Raw genomic sequence first — 19636 nt, 5'->3', positions numbered from 1 at the left:
TCCTCTTCCAACACATGACGTTTTCCAACTGAAAAGTTCTTCTCTTACCAAGTAGAATGGGCTGAGTAGCATGTCTTTCGGTGGACATTTCCATCCTGTTTTCATGTAGCACAGCACTTCCTTCAGTACTGGATCTTGCAGTGTTTCTCATGTGAGCTCTTCAGGAGTGATGGCTGCTTGAAGCTCATCAATTCTGCTGTATGAAGAGCTCATCTTCCTCCTCGTCGAAGTAAAAATTCTCTGACCCATAATCTTGTGGCACAAGTCTCGAAAGGGTGTCTGCAAAATTGTTGGACTTTCCTGGGCGAAACTCAGTTTTGTACGTGTACTGAGCAAGCCGATCTGAACATCTGGAGTTTCTCATGGGCTGTCTTCCAGTTCCTGAAGTCAACAGAAGAGTGGTCGGGGCCTGATGATCTGTTCTAAGAGTAAATGGTCGTCCGAATACGTACACGTGCCATTTCTCCATGCTCCATACACAAGCCAGTGCTTCTCTTTCCCCAACTGAGTATCTCTGTTCAGTGGCTGACAGGCTCTTTGATGCGTAAGCAACTGGACATTCTTCTCCATCCACTATCTGCGATAGGACTGCACCTAATCCAACTGCTGAAGCGTCGAAGGGAAATAATGTTGTACGATCTGGGTGGAAGAACGCTAGAACAGGTGGATCTGCTATTGCATGTTTGAGTTCGGTGAAGGCTTGGTCTCGTGCGCATGTCCATTTCCATTCCACGTCCTGGCATAGCAACAGTCTCAGGGGTTCTGTTGTCGTTGCATAATCCGGAATGAACTTCAAGTAGTAGTTTGTCATCCCCAAGAAGGCTTGAAGCTCTTTCACGCTCTGTGATGCTGGCATCTTCTCGATGGCAATCACGTTGGACGGGCATGGTTTCACTCCAGTAGCACTCACCTTATAGCCAAGAAACTCGATTGTGTCAGTGCTGAAGACACATTTCTCTCTGTTCAACGTCATGTTGTACTTTGCAAAGCATGCGAACACTTCTTTCATCGTGTTCTTCTTGATCCTTTCCGTGGACTGTGATATCGTCAAGGTAGTGTGGCGCCCCCTTCAGGCCAGTCAGCACGATGTCCATGATTTTCTGAAAAGCACTTGGCGCAGACGCTAATCCGAAGGGTACGCGTTTGTACTGGAACACGCCCTCATGCGTGATGAATGTGGTGATGTGGTGAGACTCAGGGGCCAGCGGAACTTGGTGATATCCACTTCTCATGTATAATTTGGAGAAAACCGAGGCTCTGGCAAACTCAGTAATCAGCTCATCGATCGAAGGAAGTGGGTGTTTTCCCACTATCATCGGCTTGTTGACTTCTCGTAAGTCACAGCAAGTACGAATCTCTCCTGATTTCTACCTGGCAACTGTAATATTCAAAACCCATTCTGGCGCGTCGACTGGTTCGATTATGTCCTCTTGTTGCAGTCGTCTCAGGTCTGCTGCTACTTCTTCCCTGAAAGACAATGGAAGGCGTCTCAGCGGTTGCACCACGGGCCAGGGATCTTCTCTCGCTCTAGGTGCATGTTCAAAACCTCTAATACAGCCTAGACCAGTGAAGACCTGTGCATATTCTGTTACACACTCTGGTTCTGATTTTGTTGCAATCTGAAGAGCAAGCTGTGTGGGTGCAATGGTTGGGTGTCCCTGGACCAACTGAAAGTTCAGTGCCTGTAGGAGAGGTCATCCCATCAGACAGTCACCATTACGTGCAACATACTGCTTAGCTTGGACTGTTTTACCTTTGTGAGACACTGGCACAACTATATATCCATCAACAGGCACACTAGATCCATCATACTGGCTGATTTTAGCATCCAGTGGCTGTAGGGGAAACTTCTGTGCTAGCTTTGCATAGTAAACATCCGCGTTCAGCAAAGACACCTGGGCTCCAGTGTCCAGTGTCATTTTCGCCTATATGCCACCAACAATGCACTGATGAGAGAAAGCGTCCTCTGGGTTTTTCATGTGAAGACTGTGTATTTTGTATAACTTCCCCATCTTCATCACCATCATCATCATCATCCTCTGTATTCTCTGTCACAACCTGGCAACTGAGTTTGAAGCATTAGCTGAACGGCACACCTTACTGAAACGTCAAAACTTTTTACAGCTGTTACACTTTTTTCCCCGAGCTGGGCAGTTTTCATCTCTTGATTTATGACCCAATAATCCACAGTTATTACATTTCACATTTGAGCTATTTCCTCGCTCTCTGTCATCTGACCGAGACTGTCTTCGGTTTTTCCATTGTGAATTACCCCTACGATTTTGTGAGTAATCGATTCTCTGCATATCAGCTTTTGTACTAGCCTGTGCTGCCGCTGCCCCCTGCAGGACTTTCACTTCCTCTCTCGTAGCTTCCATGCTAGTTGCTATGACAACAGCTTTAGCCCGGGTAACGTCCCCCTCGTTAAGCAAACGTTCCCTCAACTTGTTGCTTGCAGTCTTGTTTATCAACTGCTCTGTAAGCTCTCCCCATTCACAAATACTTGCTAGCTGCTTTAACTCTGCTACATGCATTGCTGCAGATTCTCCCTGCAGTTGTGCCCTTCTGTAGAATTTAGCCCGTTCAATAGTGACGTTTACTTTGGGCAGAAAATGCGCATCCAGGCGCGCGATAGCATGCTCCATTTCAGTAACTTCAACATCACCTCATAGTGTAGCAAATATGCGTCGTCCTTCGGTCCCAAAACAATGGAGAAGGATCGCCAACTGTTGCTCCTTCGGGACCTTGGATAATCCAGTAGCTAGCAGGTAAATTTCAAAGTGCTTTTTCCATATTTTCCATTGTAAAGGAGGGTCGCCTGGCACGGCCAAAAAGGGCTGGATCGGTGCCAAAAATGCGAACGCATTCATTTCTTGAGACCACAACTGCTGAAAGAGCTGCATGCGGGGCACCCAGGAGTGGTTAAAATGAAAGCTGTTGCTCACAGCTACTTCTGGTGGCCAGGGATTGATGCTTAGATTGAACAGCAAGCCAAAGTGTGTCATTCGTGCTAGCACAACCAGAAGTCTCCCGCCCTCTCCCCACTGTACTCATGGCCGTGGCCGGGTGTGCTATGGCAGAGGGTACATGTGGATTTTGCTGGGCTGGAGGAGGGGCATATGTTGCTAGTGGTGGTTGATGCTCACTCGAACTGGCCGGAAGTGGAGCTGATGGATTCCACCACAAACTCAAAGACTGTTCAGGCTTTATGGGGGTTGTTCAGCCATCATGGCCTGCCTGAGGTTTTGGTCAGCGACAATGGTCCGCAGTTCACCTCGAGTGATTTTGCAAATTTTCTCAAAGCGAATGGGGTGAAACACGTGCACTCTGCACCCTTTCACCCAGCCACAAACAGATTGGTGGAACGTTTTGTGCAGACACTTAAGCGGTCGTTGAAAGCTTCCAGGGGGCAGACCACCATGGGACATCGACTGGATTCGTTCCTCCTCAGCTATAGAAATGCTCCCCATGCCACAACGAATGAGTCTCCGGCCATGCTCTTCCTTCGCCGTCAGCTCCGCTCCCACTTTGACCTCCTCAAGCCAAGTGTGGCGGCCGTGGTGGGTCAGGCACAGACAGGCCAGGAGGGTCGCAGGGCCCCATTCTCCAAGGACAAAGACTTCATGCCTGGGGACTCTGTTCTGGTGCGTGATTATAGATGGGGGGAGGAGAAGTGGATGCCGGGTGTGGTGGTGTGTCAGGCAGGGCCAGTGTCCTACATGGTAGATGTGGGGTCAGGGCTACACTGGAAACGCCACACAGATCAGATGAGGGCCTGCGACCCGGAAATGCTCACGCCTGGAGAGCCACCACAACCCGCCTCTTTGGAGCAAACAGCTACTGCCCCCACGAAAGATCCAGTGCCAATTCCCCCAGCGGGTAGGCAGGATTCCCCCCCCCAAAAAAAGTCACTCAGTCCCACAAACGGAGCCAGTAAACTCAGGGCCAACAGAAGTATCGGTTGAGGCTGATGCTTCCCTCAGAGACTGTTCCCTCAGAGACTGTTAGGAGGTACCCTACATGGGAAAGAAAACCCCCAGACTGCCTCAATCTGTAATGGACTTTGGGTTAAAGGGGCACTCGCCACACTAGGTTAGTTAGTGAGTTGGGCAGTTTACCACCGCTCACCCAGGTTTTGTAACATGTGCAAGTCATGTTTTTTTAATGCAAGTGATAGTAGGATGTTTTGAGTTATGTTATCTGTTTTAAAGTATTCCGTGTTGTTCTGCAGGAATAATCGGGTGTTATTCAGGAGATATAAATAGGCATCCAGGTTTTTCGGGGAACTCCGAGCTAAATAAGTGGGGAGGAGATGTGATGTATTTTGTGTTTGTCTGCTCTGGACACTTCCCTAGGGTGAGAGGGCGCCAGTGTTTATATATTGGGCATCACTGTTTCTGGGTTGTCTTATTCTGCACTCTCTGGAATAAAGTCGGATCACAGCAGAATGAAAGTCCGCTTTGCCCCTGCTATTTTATTACGTACTACAAGGTTAGTACAGACTTCCATCTGTGAATCTAACAGTGCGCACGTTCTTAACTTAGTGCTGTCACGCATGCAACACTATCAAAGATTGTAAGATTTTTTTTCCAACTTTAAATGGACTAGGCTCGTTTTTTTACCACTTCTGCGAAGCGCACCAAGTCTCTTGATGACGTTGTTAGGAGACGATTCCCCAGAGTTGCTCCAACAAGGTGGAATTATACGTCTCGATTAGTGAACACTGCAAAAGAGAACCGCTATTCATTAATTGAACTTTTCAATTACATAAGAAAATAACCCGTTGGACTGGGACGAAACGTCTATTCTTTCTGCAGGGGAGTTTTTGCAATATTTCCAAGATCCCAAATTCCAGTTTCTCCTGGAGCTTTTTTCTGGTGTTTTTTCCTCACACCGACGTACTTTTCAATATCCTACAAACAAAGAGCTTGGACATTGGTTATTGTGTGAGACAAATGAAATGAAGAGAATATCAGAGCAATTGCAAAGACAGCGAGAAGAGTTTGGCCGTGTTTTTGCACAGGTAGAGGAACGGGAGAACTCGGCTAAGAGGAGCAGAGGAGATTCTGCTGACAAAAAGGCTGCTTATCGAGATCTTTATTTCAAAGTGTTGGACACTGTTGATTTCCAAATGCAGAAGCGGCTTTCATCTTTGGAGAAGATGAGTTTCTTGGGCTATTGGACTTTTCTAAATTTCAGTTGTATGAGCAGACCTTTCCAGAGAGCACATGTAACTCTTTGAAAGAATTGTTTTTAACTGTGCCATCTACCACTGCGCCAGTAGAAAGAACGTTCTCGGCATTAAAAAGGATCAAGACCTACCAACACATGTTGTCGGACAGCGGCGTTTGGCTGGCCTGGCAGTGACGTCGATTGAAAGAAGAATGCTGCATAGAATGAAGCCACCCGACTGCTTTTATGACAAAGTCATCGCAGAATTTACAAAGAAGGATCAGAGGATGGACTTCGTGTACAAATAAGGTAGGACATTGTGCGTATTTTTTAGCATTTTTGTATCATGTTACATAGCTGCTGCGGTTTATTCTGGTCCGCTGTGGCCTCATGTTTGTTTATTATGTGGTACTGCTGTCTGTGATCAGTGTGTGTGTGTGTGTGTGTGTGTGTGTGTGTGTGTGTGTGTGTGTGTGTGTGTGTGTGTGTGAGAGAGAGAGTGAGAGTGAGTGAGTGAGTGAGTGAGTGAGTGAGTGAGGGGTGTGAGTGTGTCATTTGCAGTGGTGGGAGGGGGTTGTAGCGGGCAGGCGGTCGTTCGTGTGTGTGTGCGTGCCCGGGGTGGGGAAGAGGTAGCATACCCAGCTTCAAAGGTCACCGCTCACCACTGCATATTACATAGAAATTCTCTGATGTTAAATATGGTGTACCTCAGGGCTCAGTTCTTGGGCCTCTACTTTTTTATCTTTATATTTCACTTCTTGGCCAAATTATACACAGGCATGGAATAAATTTCCATTGCTATGCGAATAATACTCAGCTGTATGCGCCTATAAGGGCTGATGATCATACTTGAATGACTAATTTAGAGGCCTGCTTGGCTGCTGTGAAAAATTGGATGTCACCAAATTTGCTGCTTTTAAATTTGGATAAAACTGAGATGCTGGTCGTTGGCCCAGCTTGACACAAACACCAGTTTGATAAAGTAAGAGGAACAATCGAAAACTCTGAGATTTTATAAAGTGTGGTAGCCAAAAATCTTGGTGTTACATTTGATCCCAGCCTTTCCTTTGATAAGCACATTAAGGAAATCACCAAGACTGCCTTTTTTCACTTACATAACATAGCTAAAATTCAGTCTTTCCTGTCCGTGGCTGACATAGAGACTCTAATACATGCATTTGTTTCATCCAGTCTTGATTACTGTAATGTTCTGTTCTCAGGTCTGCCACATGCTGGTACTAAAAGTCTTCAGATGGTTCAGAATGCTGCTGCTAGAATCCTAACTAAAACGAGAAAATTTGACCATATTACACCAATTCTTGCCTCCCTTCATTGGCTTCCTATCCATGTTAGATCAGACTTCAAGGCGCTTCTGCTGACTTATAAAATACCTGTCTGATCTCCTTAAACCGTACCTTCCATCTTGAGCTTTCCGCTCTCAAAATACAGGGCTCCTGTGTGTACCCAAAGTTAAAAAAAAGGCAGCTGGTGGCAGCAGGGCCTTTTCCTATCGGGCTCCGTTCTTGTGGAATAACCTGCCTGCTGCCATCAGACCATCAGAGTCTGTTGAGTCCTTTAAATCCAAACTTAAAACTCATCTTTTTGCCTTAACCTACAATTAGTTGTCTTTAAGTTGAGTGCTTCACAACCTGGACTGCATGGTGGGTCAGTTTCTGTCTCAATGAATTTACCAACCACTGTTCTGCCGACCAGATTATAGCATATAGATTATGACTAATTGATGACTTAATTATGACTAATGACTATCGAAACTGTTCTCTTCTCTCACATGTCTTCTCTCTCTCTCTCTCTCTGAATGATGTGTTCTCCTTTCTCTTCTTCAGTGTGTGAATGGTGTGATGTGAGTCTCCCCTGTGTACACATGTAGTTGGTCCTCCTCCCAGGTCTCCATGGTGACGGTGGTCGCCACCGAGACACTGCTTGGCATCCCCCTCATCACATTTTCTTTTTTTGCTTATTCTTTTTTTTAATATATCTTATAAAGACATATCCTGTTTCAATGTTATATCCTTCTCTCAATTGGATGTGTGACTAATGTTGTTTCTTGTCTCTTCTCTCGTGTGTGTGAATGGTGGGATGTGAGTCTCTCCTGTGTGCATGTGTAGTCTGTCTTCCTGTCAGGTCTACATGGTGATGCTGGTCATATGGCTCAGGTCCTGGGCTGTCCCGGTGGTGTCTGGACACTGCTTGGCATCCTCCTCATATTGTTCATATATTTCATAATTCAATTATAATTGTGTTATCCTCTTTCAATGTTGTATTGGGTAAACGCGACATCCACTGCACGTTGTGCGTCTTGGGAGAGAGGTCCTCCTCTGGTGCTCTCCCTGAGGTTTCTTCCCAGTTTTTCTCCCTGTTAAAGGTTTTAGGGAGTTGTTCCTTATCCAGTGTGAGGGTCTAAGGGCAGGATGTTGTGTTGCTCTAAGGCCCCCTGAGGCACATTTGTAATTTGTGATATTGGGCTACACAAATAAAATTGACTTGACAAGATTTTGTACCAGAAAAGGTCTCCAGAAGGTAACAAAAATGTGCGCGCGCGCGCACACACACACATATATATACACTACCGTTCAAAAGTTTGGGATCACCCAAACAATTTCGTGTTTTCCATGAAAAGTCACACTTATTCACCACCATATGTTGTGAAATGAATAGAAAATAGAGTCAAGACATTGACAAGGTTAGAAATAATGATTTGTATTTGAAATAAGATTTTTTTTACATCAAACTTTGCTTTCGTCAAAGAATCCTCCATTTGCAGCAATTACAGCATTGCAGACCTTTGGCATTCTAGCTGTTAATTTGTTGAGGTAATCTGGAGAAATTGCACCCCACGCTTCCAGAAGCAGCTCCCACAAGTTGGATTGGTTGGATGGGCACTTCTTTGAGCAGATTGAGTTTCTGGAGCATCACATTTGTGGGGTCAATTAAACGCTCAAAATGGCCAGAAAAAGAGAACTTTCATCTGAAACTCGACAGTCTATTCTTGTTCTTAGAAATGAAGGCTATTCCATGCGAGAAATTGCTAAGAAATTGAAGATTTCCTACACCGGTGTGTACTACTCCCTCCAGAGGACAGCACAAACAGGCTCTAACAGGTACTATTTAATGAAGATGCCAGTTGGGGACCTGTGAGGCGTCTGTTTCTCAAACTAGAGACTCTAATGTACTTATCTTCTTGCTCAGTTGTGCAACGCGGCCTCCCACTTCTTTTTCTACTCTGGTTAGAGCCTGTTTGTGCTGTCCTCTGAAGGGAGTAGTACACACCGGTGTAGGAAATCTTCAATTTCTTAGCAATTTCTCGCATGGAATAGCCTTCATTTCTAAGAACAAGAATAGACTGTCGAGTTTCAGATGAAAGTTCTCTTTTTCTGGCCATTTTGAGCGTTTAATTGACCCCACAAATGTGATGCTCCAGAAACTCAATCTGCTCAAAGAAGTGCCCATCCAACCAATCCAACTTGTGGGAGCTGCTTCTGGAAGCGTGGGGTGCAATTTCTCCAGATTACCTCAACAAATTAACAGCTAGAATGCCAAAGGTCTGCAATGCTGTAATTGCTGCAAATGGAGGATTCTTTGACGAAAGCAAAGTTTGATGTAAAAAAAAATCTTATTTCAAATACAAATCATTATTTCTAACCTTGTCAATGTCTTGACTCTATTTTCTATTCATTTCACAACATATGGTGGTGAATAAGTGTGACTTTTCATGGAAAACACAAAATTGTTTGGGTGATCCCAAACTTTTGAACGGTAGTGTATATATACACACATACATACATACACACACACACACACACACACACATATATATACACACACATATATATATACACACACACATACATACATACACACACACACACACACATATATATATATATATACACACACACACACACACACACACACACACACACACACACACACACACACTGACCGGCCCATCTTGTTAGCCATTACACCAAACAGGTTGGTTCCTATGAGGTAGGAGACACTGGCAGGCAGGAAGGCCATACCTGAAAGACAATGAAATGAAGGAAGGAAGAAGTTTATTTTTGTTGAGAAACAGACCAGAAAATTTGCTGTGGTTGATGTTAGGTAGCAGGGTGATGTGAGCTTACAGCAGAGATTCTGAAAGCCCCCCCCCCCGGGATGGACATGTCTAACCCCCCCCCCCCGGCATGGACATGTCTAACCCCCCCCCCCCCCAGATGTGCCAATACGCTATGTCAGACAGGCAGGAGTCAGGACTGGTTATTAAATGATATAATCATGTTGCATCTTGGGAGGGGAGGTGAGACAGGTCCACAGTGGAACGTACCAAGTTGCCATCTTGGGGAGCACATGGTCTGCATCATCCAGATGGGGAGAGTGGGTTCCAGAATGGCCACGCCCATATTGGCGAAACACAGAGAACCTTTAAAACAGAAGGACTGCTGTCAGGACACCGTTTATAACCGCCACATAGAAAGCATGGCGTCCAGGTGTTCAGGCCTGCACACAGCAGCAGCAGCTGACACCAGTCTGGGGGATGTCCCCTAGTCATTACAGCAGAAACCCCGTCCAAGCCTCCTGTCCACACACATGTAGTTGACAAGCTGCGAATTCTCAGGAAACCATTGTATTCCTGGACACTGATGCTAAAAATGGTATTTTCAAATGGGAAAAGATGTCGAGTGGTTTTGCAGAGCAGCTTTAAATACAATGCTGGCCATATCTGATGGTCATATCTGATGGCCGTATCTGATGGTCGTATCTGATGGTCGTATCTGATGGCCGTATCTGATGGTCGTATCTGATGGTCATATCTGATGGCCGTATCTGATGGTCGTATCTGATGGCCGTATCTGATGGCCATATCTGATGGCCATATCTGATGGTCATATCTGATGGCCATATCTGATGGTCATATCTGATTGATAAAACTAAAGTTCAAGTTAATTATATATCACAGAACTAAACGTCAGACTCTTGAAAGACCGACCGCAGCTGTTATTTCAGGAATATCCGGAAAAACTGAAGAGCCAAGATAAGTCCGGGCTCAGACATACTAATTTGCCTCCCTCCAGGTGTTTTACTTGAGCGTGAAAGGTGAAAGCTGGACACACGAAGCTCTGCTGGTGTTGGACCAGTGGGTCTGGTTTGGTGTGTGACAGCAGCGACGTGCTGGGACCTGCTCACCTGCACTGATGATGATGTAGGGGTCTTTCAGCAGGGTCAACAGAGGAGTACCCTCCACACTCTGCAAAACACACACACACACACACACACACACACACACACACACACACACACACACACACACACACACACACACACGCACACACAGGGACAGTGTGGTTGAAAGAGACCTTTGTGGACGTGCTCTCTGGGCTGTGGTGTGATGCCTGACACACAAACATCTTTCCATCTTCGGACTCTCGTCACTTTGGATAAACATTTCTGCTAACGGGGAAATGTAAATGTCAAGTTTCCTTGGAATGAGAGTTTCAAAACCTTAGTATATATGGTAATTATCAGTCATATCATATTCCATAGTCGGTCCAAACTCCCTAAAATATCCCAGAGTCAGGCATCCAGGTGGCGTAGCAGCCTATTTCGTTGCCACGCGGTATGTGTCCTGGTCGCTGCACTAGCGCCTGCTCTGGTCCATTGGGGCGCCTGTTCGGGGGGCAGGGGGGGGAACTGGGGGGAATAGCGTGATCCTCCCATGTGCTACGCCCCCTGGTGAAACTCCTCACTGTCAGGTGAAAAGAAGCGGCTGGTGACTCCACATGTATGGGAGGGGACATGTGGTAGTCTGCAGCCCTCCCCGGATCAGCAGAGGGGGAGGAGCAGCGACCGCGATGGCTCGGAAGAGTGGGGTAATTGGACAGGTACAATTGGCCGTGTCCGCGGGTGGGAAGCCGGATGTGGGTATGTGTCCTGGTCGCTGCAATAGCGCCTCCTCGGGTCGGTCGGGGCGCCTGTTTGGGGGGGGGAGGAACGGGGGGGGTCTAGCGTGATCCTCCCACGCGCTACGTCCCCCTGGTGAAACTCCTCACTGTCCGGTGAAAAGAAGCGGCTGGTGACTCCACATGTATGGGAGGAGGCATGTGGTAGTCTGCAGCCCTCTCCGGATCAGCAGAGGGGGCGGAGCAGCGACCGGGACGGCTCGGAAGAGTGGGGTAATTGGCCAACTACATTTGGGGAGAAAAAGGGGGCAGCGGATACAAAAAAGAAACCCCAAAAAACAAAATGATGGGTCCGCGGTGGTGTAGCGGTCTAAGCATCGGCTTTGTGTCGATGCAGTTGCCCACTGGGGACCAGGGTTCCCGTCCCGGTCTCGTCGGATCCGACTATGGCCGGACTCGATGAAGCAGCAATAATTGGCAACGCTGCATTCAGTTTATAAGGGTGGGGACACCTGCAGTCAGTTTATAAGGGTGGAGGCACCTGCAGTCAGTTTATAAGGGCGGGACACCTGCAGTCAGTTTATAAGGGTGGGGACACCTGCAGTCAGTTTATAAGGGTGGAGGCACCTGCAGTCAGTTTATAAGGGTGGGACACCTGCAGTCAGTTTATAAGGGTGGGGTACCTGCAGTCAGTTTATAAGGGTGGGGACACCTGCAGTCAGTTTATAAAGGTGGGGACACCTGCAGTCAGTTTATAAGGGTGGGGACACCTGCAGTCAGTTTATAAAGGTGGGGACACCTGCAGTCAGTTCAGTTAATAAGAGTGGGGACACCTGCAGTCAGTTTATAAGGGTGGGGACACCTGCAGTCAGTTTATAAGGGTGGGGACACCTGCAGTCAGTTTATAAAGGTGGGGACACCTGCAGTCAGTTTATAAGGGTGGGGACACCTGCAGTCAGTTTATAAGGGTGGGACACCTGCAGTCAGTTTATAAGGGTGGGGACACCTGCAGTCAGTTTATAAGGGTGGGACACCTGCAGTCAGTTTATAAGGGTGGGGACACCTGCAGTCAGTTTATAAAGGTGGGGACACCTGCAGTCAGTTTATAAAGGTGGGGACACCTGCAGTCAGTTCAGTTAATAAGGGTGGGGACACCTGCAGTCAGTTTATAAGGGTGGGGACACCTGCAGTCAGTTTATAAAGGTGGGGACACCTGCAGTCAGTTTATAAAGGTGGGGACACCTGCAGTCAGTTCAGTTAATAAGGGTGGGGACACCTGCAGTCAGTTCAGTTAATAAGGGTGGGGACACCTGCTGTCAGGTGAGACTGAAGAGTCACTGAGATGATGATGAAGCGTTTCTGGGTAAGCGTTGTGTCCAGATGAACTGGGTCAACTTTCTGTGGTTTCCTTCCTGCATTACTGAGCAGCATCCGGAAGTTTACCATGTAAACCTTTGACGTCACAGTTTCTCTGAGGAGTCCTACTGCGAGCTGAGAACGTGTAAGAGCCTTCATAACCAAGTCCTTATTCCTACTGTGAGGTATTTATACTCTTACCGTGAGGTATTTATACTCTTACCATGAGGTATTTATACTCTTACTGTGAGGTATTTATACTCTTACCGTGAGGTATTTATACTCTTACTGTGAGGTATTTATACTCTTACCGTGAGGTATTTACACTGTTACCGTGAGGTATTTATGCTCTTACCGTGAGGTATTTATACTCTTACTGTGAGGTATTTATACTCTTACCGTGAGGTATTTATACTCTTACCGTGAGGTATTTATACTCTTACCGTGAGGTATTTATGCTCTTACCGTGAGGTATTTATACTCTTAGCATGAGGTATTTATACTCTTGCCATGAGGTATTTATGCTGTTACCGTGAAGCAGGAATATTTATACTTCTCATCAGACTTTCAGGAACGTTCTGAGATGCTTCATAACTATGGACCACATTATGATCTAGCATTTACAACCGTTTTTTGTGGATACTGGCCACCCGAAGGCTCAGTCATTGGTATCCTTTTATATATAAGGCAATCCCCAGTCTACTGCCTTCCTACATCTGTGACTTCCTTGCTCTGAGAAGTGCTGGCCCTTGCTCCTTTCTTTCTCTGGGCCACGTGCTGCCTTCTGTTCCACATGCCCGACCTGAGCTGGGTAAACAGGCTTGTGTTCATCCTGCTGCACCTTCAACCTGGAATATGTTGCAGAACGACTGGAAACCTGCAGAGTTCGTCTCACTGAGCCGTTTTAAATCCACATTGAGAGCACTTGAAGCCGATTTCACAACATGTACTTGTTTTTTATAATCTGCTTGTAATTTACTTTTTTTATTTTTTGGTCTTTTGTTTGCGCTTTCAAATGTGTAATTTTGCAACTGTGTGATTTTGTAACTGTGCTGCCTATCTTGGCCAGGTCTCCCTTGAAAAAGAGGTTTGTAATCCCAGCGGGATCCTCCCGGTTAAATAAAGCTTAAATAAATAAATAAAATTAAAAAAAAACTTTTTCCTTTTTGTACTACGAGTACGTTCAAAATAACGTCAGGATGAGCCGGGAGGGACGGCTGGTATACACGGGCTAACCGGGCTCAGCCCTCATGATCGTTTACAATAAAGATGATAGAATTATTGGTAAAAATCCTACAACCGGTTGTTTTACATGTTGGTCAAACCCAGAGCAGCAACGGCAGCAAACAGTCACAAGACAAACACAGGATGTGTCTGAACGGGCTTATTTTCGACAGTAGCATCAGCTTCCATTCCTCGTCGTACTGAGTGAGGCCTTGTGGGTACTTGCCTACAGTGTTGTTGTTGTTGTTGTTGTATATAGTGTGTCGTTGCTGTAATCTGGTATGTGGGATGTGACGCTGCTGGTGCGGAAGCGTGAACTGACCCAATATCAGCACCAGCCGTCACTGGCTGAGACACTTGTCACCTGAATGTCCGTGTAGGTCTACCAAACTATATACAAGAGGCTCTCTCCACTGCTTTGACAACAAGGCGTCTGCCTGATGAAGCTCTGCTGAGGCTGGAACGTCAGAACCTGGACTCACCCCTGGACAGATCTTAGACGGCTGCAGGATGCACAGCTGGAGGGCTGCAGGAGACGGAGACACACAAAGTAATTCCTCCTGTCTCACATTCACTTCAGGGGATGTGTTCTACTGGGTGGCACCCGGGGACCAGCAGTACCGGACTGTGGCTGTACCAGTCATACTAGGAATGTTGCACCGGTCATAATGGGAATGTTGTTCTAGTCATACTGGGAATGTTGCACCGGTCATAATGGGAATGTTGTTCCAGTCATACTGGGAATGTTGTACCAGTCATGCTGGGAATGTTGTAGCGGTCATAATGGGAATGTTGTTCCAGTCATACTGGGAATGTTGCACCGGTCATAATGGGAATGTTGTTCCAGTCATACTGGGAATGTTGTAGCGGTCATAATGGGAATGTTGTTCCAGTCATACTGGGAATGTTGCACCGGTCATAATGGGAATGTTGTTCCAGTCATACTGGGAATGTTGTACCAGTCATAATGGGAATGTTGTTCCAGTCATACTGGGAATGTTGCACCGGTCATACTGGGAATGTTGTACCAGTCATACTGGGAATGTTGTAGCGGTCATAATGGGAATGTTGTTCCAGTCATACTGGGAATGTTGCACCGGTCATAATGGGAATGTTGTTCCAGTCATACTGGGAATGTTGTACCAGTCATAATGGGAATGTTGTTCCAGTCATACTGGGAATGTTGCACCGGTCATACTGGGAATGTTGTACCAGTCATACTGGGAATGTTGTAGCGGTCATAATGGGAATGTTGTTCCAGTCATACTGGGAATGTTGTACCGGTCATGATGGGAATATTGTACCGGTCATCATGGAAATGTTGTACCGGTCATACTGGAATTTTTGTACCAGTCATACTGAGAATGTTGTACCGGTCATACTGGGAATATTGTACCGGTCATACTGGAAATGTACCAGTCATACTGGAATTTTTGTACTAGTCATGCTGGAAATGTTGTAACTGGGAATGCTGTACCAGTCATAGTGGAATTGTTATACTGGTCATACTGGAAATGGTGTACCGGTCTTACTGGAAATGTTGAACTGGTCATACTGGGAATGTTGTACCAGTCATACTGGGAATGTTGTTTACCTCCATCAAATATGGCGAGGAATGCAAGAATGAGGAATGGGGCACTCTTCCCAACAAAGTCGTACATCACACTGCCGAATGGAGCTCCAACTGAAAGAAAACACACACACATTATATACACACACATATATTATATACATACACAAAAGAGACAGAAAGACAGATAGAGCAAGTGTGTGTGTGTGTGTGTGTCTTACTGAGGACTCCCATAGCCAGTCCTCCTAGAGCAATTCCCATGGCAACACCTCTCTCCTCATCATCTGTGTACACACTTGCTAGCATACCCAGACCTACACACACACACACACACACACACACACACGCAGTGTGATAATAGCATAACAGTGGTATCACAACAGGTGCTGTAACGACAGCTGTGCAGTCATCTCACCTGCGACAGAAGAGAAGGATGATCCTATTCCCTGAAGAGAGCGAGCGAAGAACAGCAGGCCGTACGTTCCAGAGAAGGCAAACACTAACACAACAAAACACAGTGTTACACAACTACACACTCACACATGCTCTTAAAATACGAAAACACACAGCGTCACATACTACTAAATGAAGTCTTACAGACTGTAACACATACCACTTCACACACACAGTTACACACTGTAACACATCACACTTCACACACAGTTACACACTAACACATCACACTTCACACACACAGTTACACACTGTAACACATCACACTTCACACACAGTTACCCACTATAACACATCACACTTCACACACAGTTACCCACTATAACACATCACACTTCAGACACAGTTACACACTGTAACACATCACACTTCACACACAGAGTTACACACTGTAACACATCACACTTCACACACACAGTTACACACTGTAACACATCACACTTCACACACACAGTTACACACTGTAACACATCACACTTCACACACACAGTTACACACTGTAACACATCACACTTCACAGACACAGTTACACACTGTAACACATCACACTTCACACACAGTTACAAAATGTAACACGACACTTCACACAGACAGTTACACACTTTAACACATCACACTTTACAAACAAACTTACCCACTGTAACGCATCACACTTCATATACAGAGTTACACACTGTAACACATCACACTTCACATACACAGTTACATGCTGTAACACCACACACTTCACACACACAATTACACACTAACACACATCACACTTCACCTACACACAGTTACACACTGTAACACATCACACTTCACAAACAAACTTACACACTGCACATCACAGCTCATATAGTCCATGGGCCAGACGATATTTCGGTACACTCAAGGTGGCAAAACTTACTTATAATTTTTGAAAGGATCCATGTCTGTAGATGATATTTTGGTATGATAACCATTCCTGAGTGGCAGCTGTATCACAGTTATCAGCTCATGAAGTTAACCACCCGCTAAACTAAATTGCATTTTAGACGCTGGTGCATATCCTGGTTTAGCCTCATGGTCAGGACATTTTTCAATGTTCTATAATATTGTCTTTGGTATCATTTTAAAGGGGACCTTCTTAGCTTTCATTCAAGCCCTGTTGTGGATATTTCTCACAAATATAGAGGTCACTTGAGCTCTTCAACCCATCAATAACACACATCTTTCTGCAATGTTTGCCTAAACTATATACTTTCTTTTAGCCCTGTGGCATCTAGGAATATCAGGGACACAGAACACAAAAACTGGAATACTCACAGGACTGTAAAGATTCAGGAAATGTATAATATACCCATACTATTTCATTGTGTGAGGTGATTGTGAGCCTTAAATGAGAACTAGACCAAAGCCAGTTAGGTCAGCTCAGACATCTGGGCGTAGTAGTAGGGGAGGTAGCGTGCATAATTCATCCTGTCATAAGCAAAGCACCATGGGATCATTGCTCGAATGCTAGCCAAGTGTAGCATCCAGTCTCCCTCTCTGGATGCTCGGATGAGCCCCAACAAGATTTCAACCATGTCCAAATAGGACATCCAGAAGTTCGAGAGGCTGCCGTTTCCACCTCTAAGGAACTCACGGTAGACTTCAAATAGATCCATGATGCGTGTACAAGAGCTGTTCTCGAGGACCTCCTTCAAAGCATGTTGTGAGACTTCTTTCCCAAGGCTGTCAATGGTCTTCAGTGTCTCATTCAGGTGAACCATGTCATTCCTGTGAGTTTCTTCCAACCAGGACAGGAAACCATTCAAGGTCAGTCGCATGAGAGCCTCATACAGGAGCTTGTGTAGTCGCACTGCCCTGTTGTACTTGCGGCCATCCATAACACCAGCAATTGAGCCTTCTGCAATCATGCCAGACTCAATGCAGAGGTCTTTGAGTCCAGCATCTTGGAAACACTTTCCTATTATTGCCAGCAGTGTGCAGATGGTGTGGAATACTCCAAGCCTAACGATGATATCATGGAACTTGTCATGGTGTTTCCATGTGATCTCGACAGCCTTCGCATACAGGGCTTGGTCAAAGACACAGACAATCTTCCTCAGGCCTAAGCACTGCATGATGCTCAGTGACTGGTTAAGCACCTCGTTGACAGTAGACATTTGTGTCGCTGGAGCATTGATGGTAGGCAGATAGCCTATATTGTCGGGGATGACCGTCATCTCTCCTCGAGTCAGGATGTTGAAGCCTGTCCAGCTGCTGACTGACTGTTCTTCTTGTTGTGACATGCGTGCTAGGACCCAAAGAAGGTTTTCTCTCTGGCAAGCTTAGTATTGGCTGCAGTATCGGCATCTGACTTTTTGCTTTGTGGTGGCCCTACCCGTTGTCCAGCATTGCAAGTTGGTAACATTGGTGGGGGTCCATCAATGCTTCTCTTCTTTGTTTTGGGAACAGTGGGCATGGGTTGGACAGGAAGTGGGTTGACTGGCTTTGCTTGCACAGCAATCCCATTGACTCTGTGAGATGTTCCCTCACCACTGACAGTTTCTTCAAGACGGTCTATATGTCCCAGGCTAAAGTTGTGAATATGCCAGGATGGATGTTAGCTGGAAGGGCAATGCCACTCCCTGATGATGAGAGTTTCTGGAGACACAGGGCAGTGTTGATCTCTCCCATCTGTGAATAGGACACACTGTGACCAAGTCGGTTGAGGATGTTTATCAACTCTACATTTCCTGTCAACGATTTGACACTGAATGGCAGAACAATGTGCTTGGAAGGCTTGGTATTTCCACATGTCACTGCATATACTATGTCATGGCCAAATGACTGCAGAAGGCACTGCACTCTCTGGGATGCATGATCAGGATCATTTGAGCCTGTGAGTAGAGAGTACAGGAAGATAATGAGCGACTCTGGAATGGTAGGACATTCTGCTTCTGGTTTGACTTCAGGCGGCCAGGTTTGAGGAACATCTTGACTTTTAATGTCTGCTCTCAATTTGATGGCTGCTTTGGCTATAACATCTTGTGCACTGACACTTTTCAGGGTCTGCAGCTCCCTTTTGAGAGACTGATTTTCTTTGGCAAGTTCCCTCATGGACAAGTTATCGGGATAGAGGAGGAATTTTCCTTTCTCATCAGGGAATATCTGCAAGGCTCCAGCAAACTCACTCTCCAGGTTTCGCCTTATGTGCTTCTTGGTTGATTCCTTGACTTGGGCAATGCCTTGGGAGTTCATTGAAGCTACCAGTCTAGAAGAGAGATCAGTCATTGTCATCACTTGAGGATTGCCAAAAAGCTCCATCCTGATGAAGAGGAACAGCTCATTGTATGCCTTATTCACAGCAGCTTCATACTGGGCTGCAGCATCATCATCTTCATTGCTGGCAACCTCTCCTTTGGAAACCTCTTCTTTGGTGTAAAGTCTATAGCATGACCTGTGGTAGTGCCCTTCAGCTGCTACAAGGTCTCTACTCACAATGGCAAGGATTCTGCTGTCCCTTTTCTTTGTGGCTGCACTCCTGATCTTTGCATCAGCTCGCAGTTCTCGACACTGCACCAGTACTTCTCTCGTATTCTGTCTCTTGGAATATTTGCTGTTTTTCTGACAAAATATGCACTCTGCATCATAAGTCCTAGATGTACTTGGAGCATGTCGAGCTACTCTCTTAGATTGTTTCTCTTCAGCAGAGACACAACTTTTCTTTTCTTTTGCAAGGAGGCCATCAAGAATTTGCTTCATAGTGAAGATACTGCGACACTTTCTGTGGTAGTAGATTGCTGGAATCTGTCCCTCAGGAATGTCTTTTGCCAGTTTCAAAACTGGTGCATGATTTCGTATCTGAGCTGCCCTGAGCAGAGTTCTCCATGAGTCGACACTTTGTAGTGAAACCAGCTTATCTGTATCATCAGAACAGTGGATAATGCACTCCACCCGTGGGCGCTTTGGTATTGGGTAAAAACTTGCTTGTTCA

At 45.9% G+C, this 19636-nt stretch overlaps 1 protein-coding gene across 1 annotated transcript in view; it reads right to left on the bottom strand.

Moving 5' to 3' along the window:
• LOC130111180 (chromaffin granule amine transporter) overlaps positions 1-19636 on the bottom strand; it is a 63479-nt gene that overhangs the window by 16641 nt on the left and 27202 nt on the right. Inside the window, exons 6-12 of the mRNA XM_056278258.1 lie at positions 15656-15739; positions 15462-15554; positions 15265-15354; positions 14153-14196; positions 10378-10438; positions 9518-9613; positions 9134-9212 (exon numbers count right to left, since the gene is read on the bottom strand). Of these exons, the coding sequence (XP_056134233.1) occupies positions 9134-9212; positions 9518-9613; positions 10378-10438; positions 14153-14196; positions 15265-15354; positions 15462-15554; positions 15656-15739 (547 nt within the window). The remainder of the gene's footprint in view (positions 1-9133; positions 9213-9517; positions 9614-10377; positions 10439-14152; positions 14197-15264; positions 15355-15461; positions 15555-15655; positions 15740-19636) is intronic.

Source organism: Lampris incognitus, chromosome 1, assembly GCF_029633865.1.
Source record: "Lampris incognitus isolate fLamInc1 chromosome 1, fLamInc1.hap2, whole genome shotgun sequence".
Taxonomy (NCBI): Eukaryota; Metazoa; Chordata; class Actinopteri; order Lampriformes; family Lampridae; genus Lampris; species Lampris incognitus.
The sequence above is the reverse complement of the archived record's forward strand: the minus strand, read 5'-3'. Positions and strand labels throughout refer to the sequence as shown.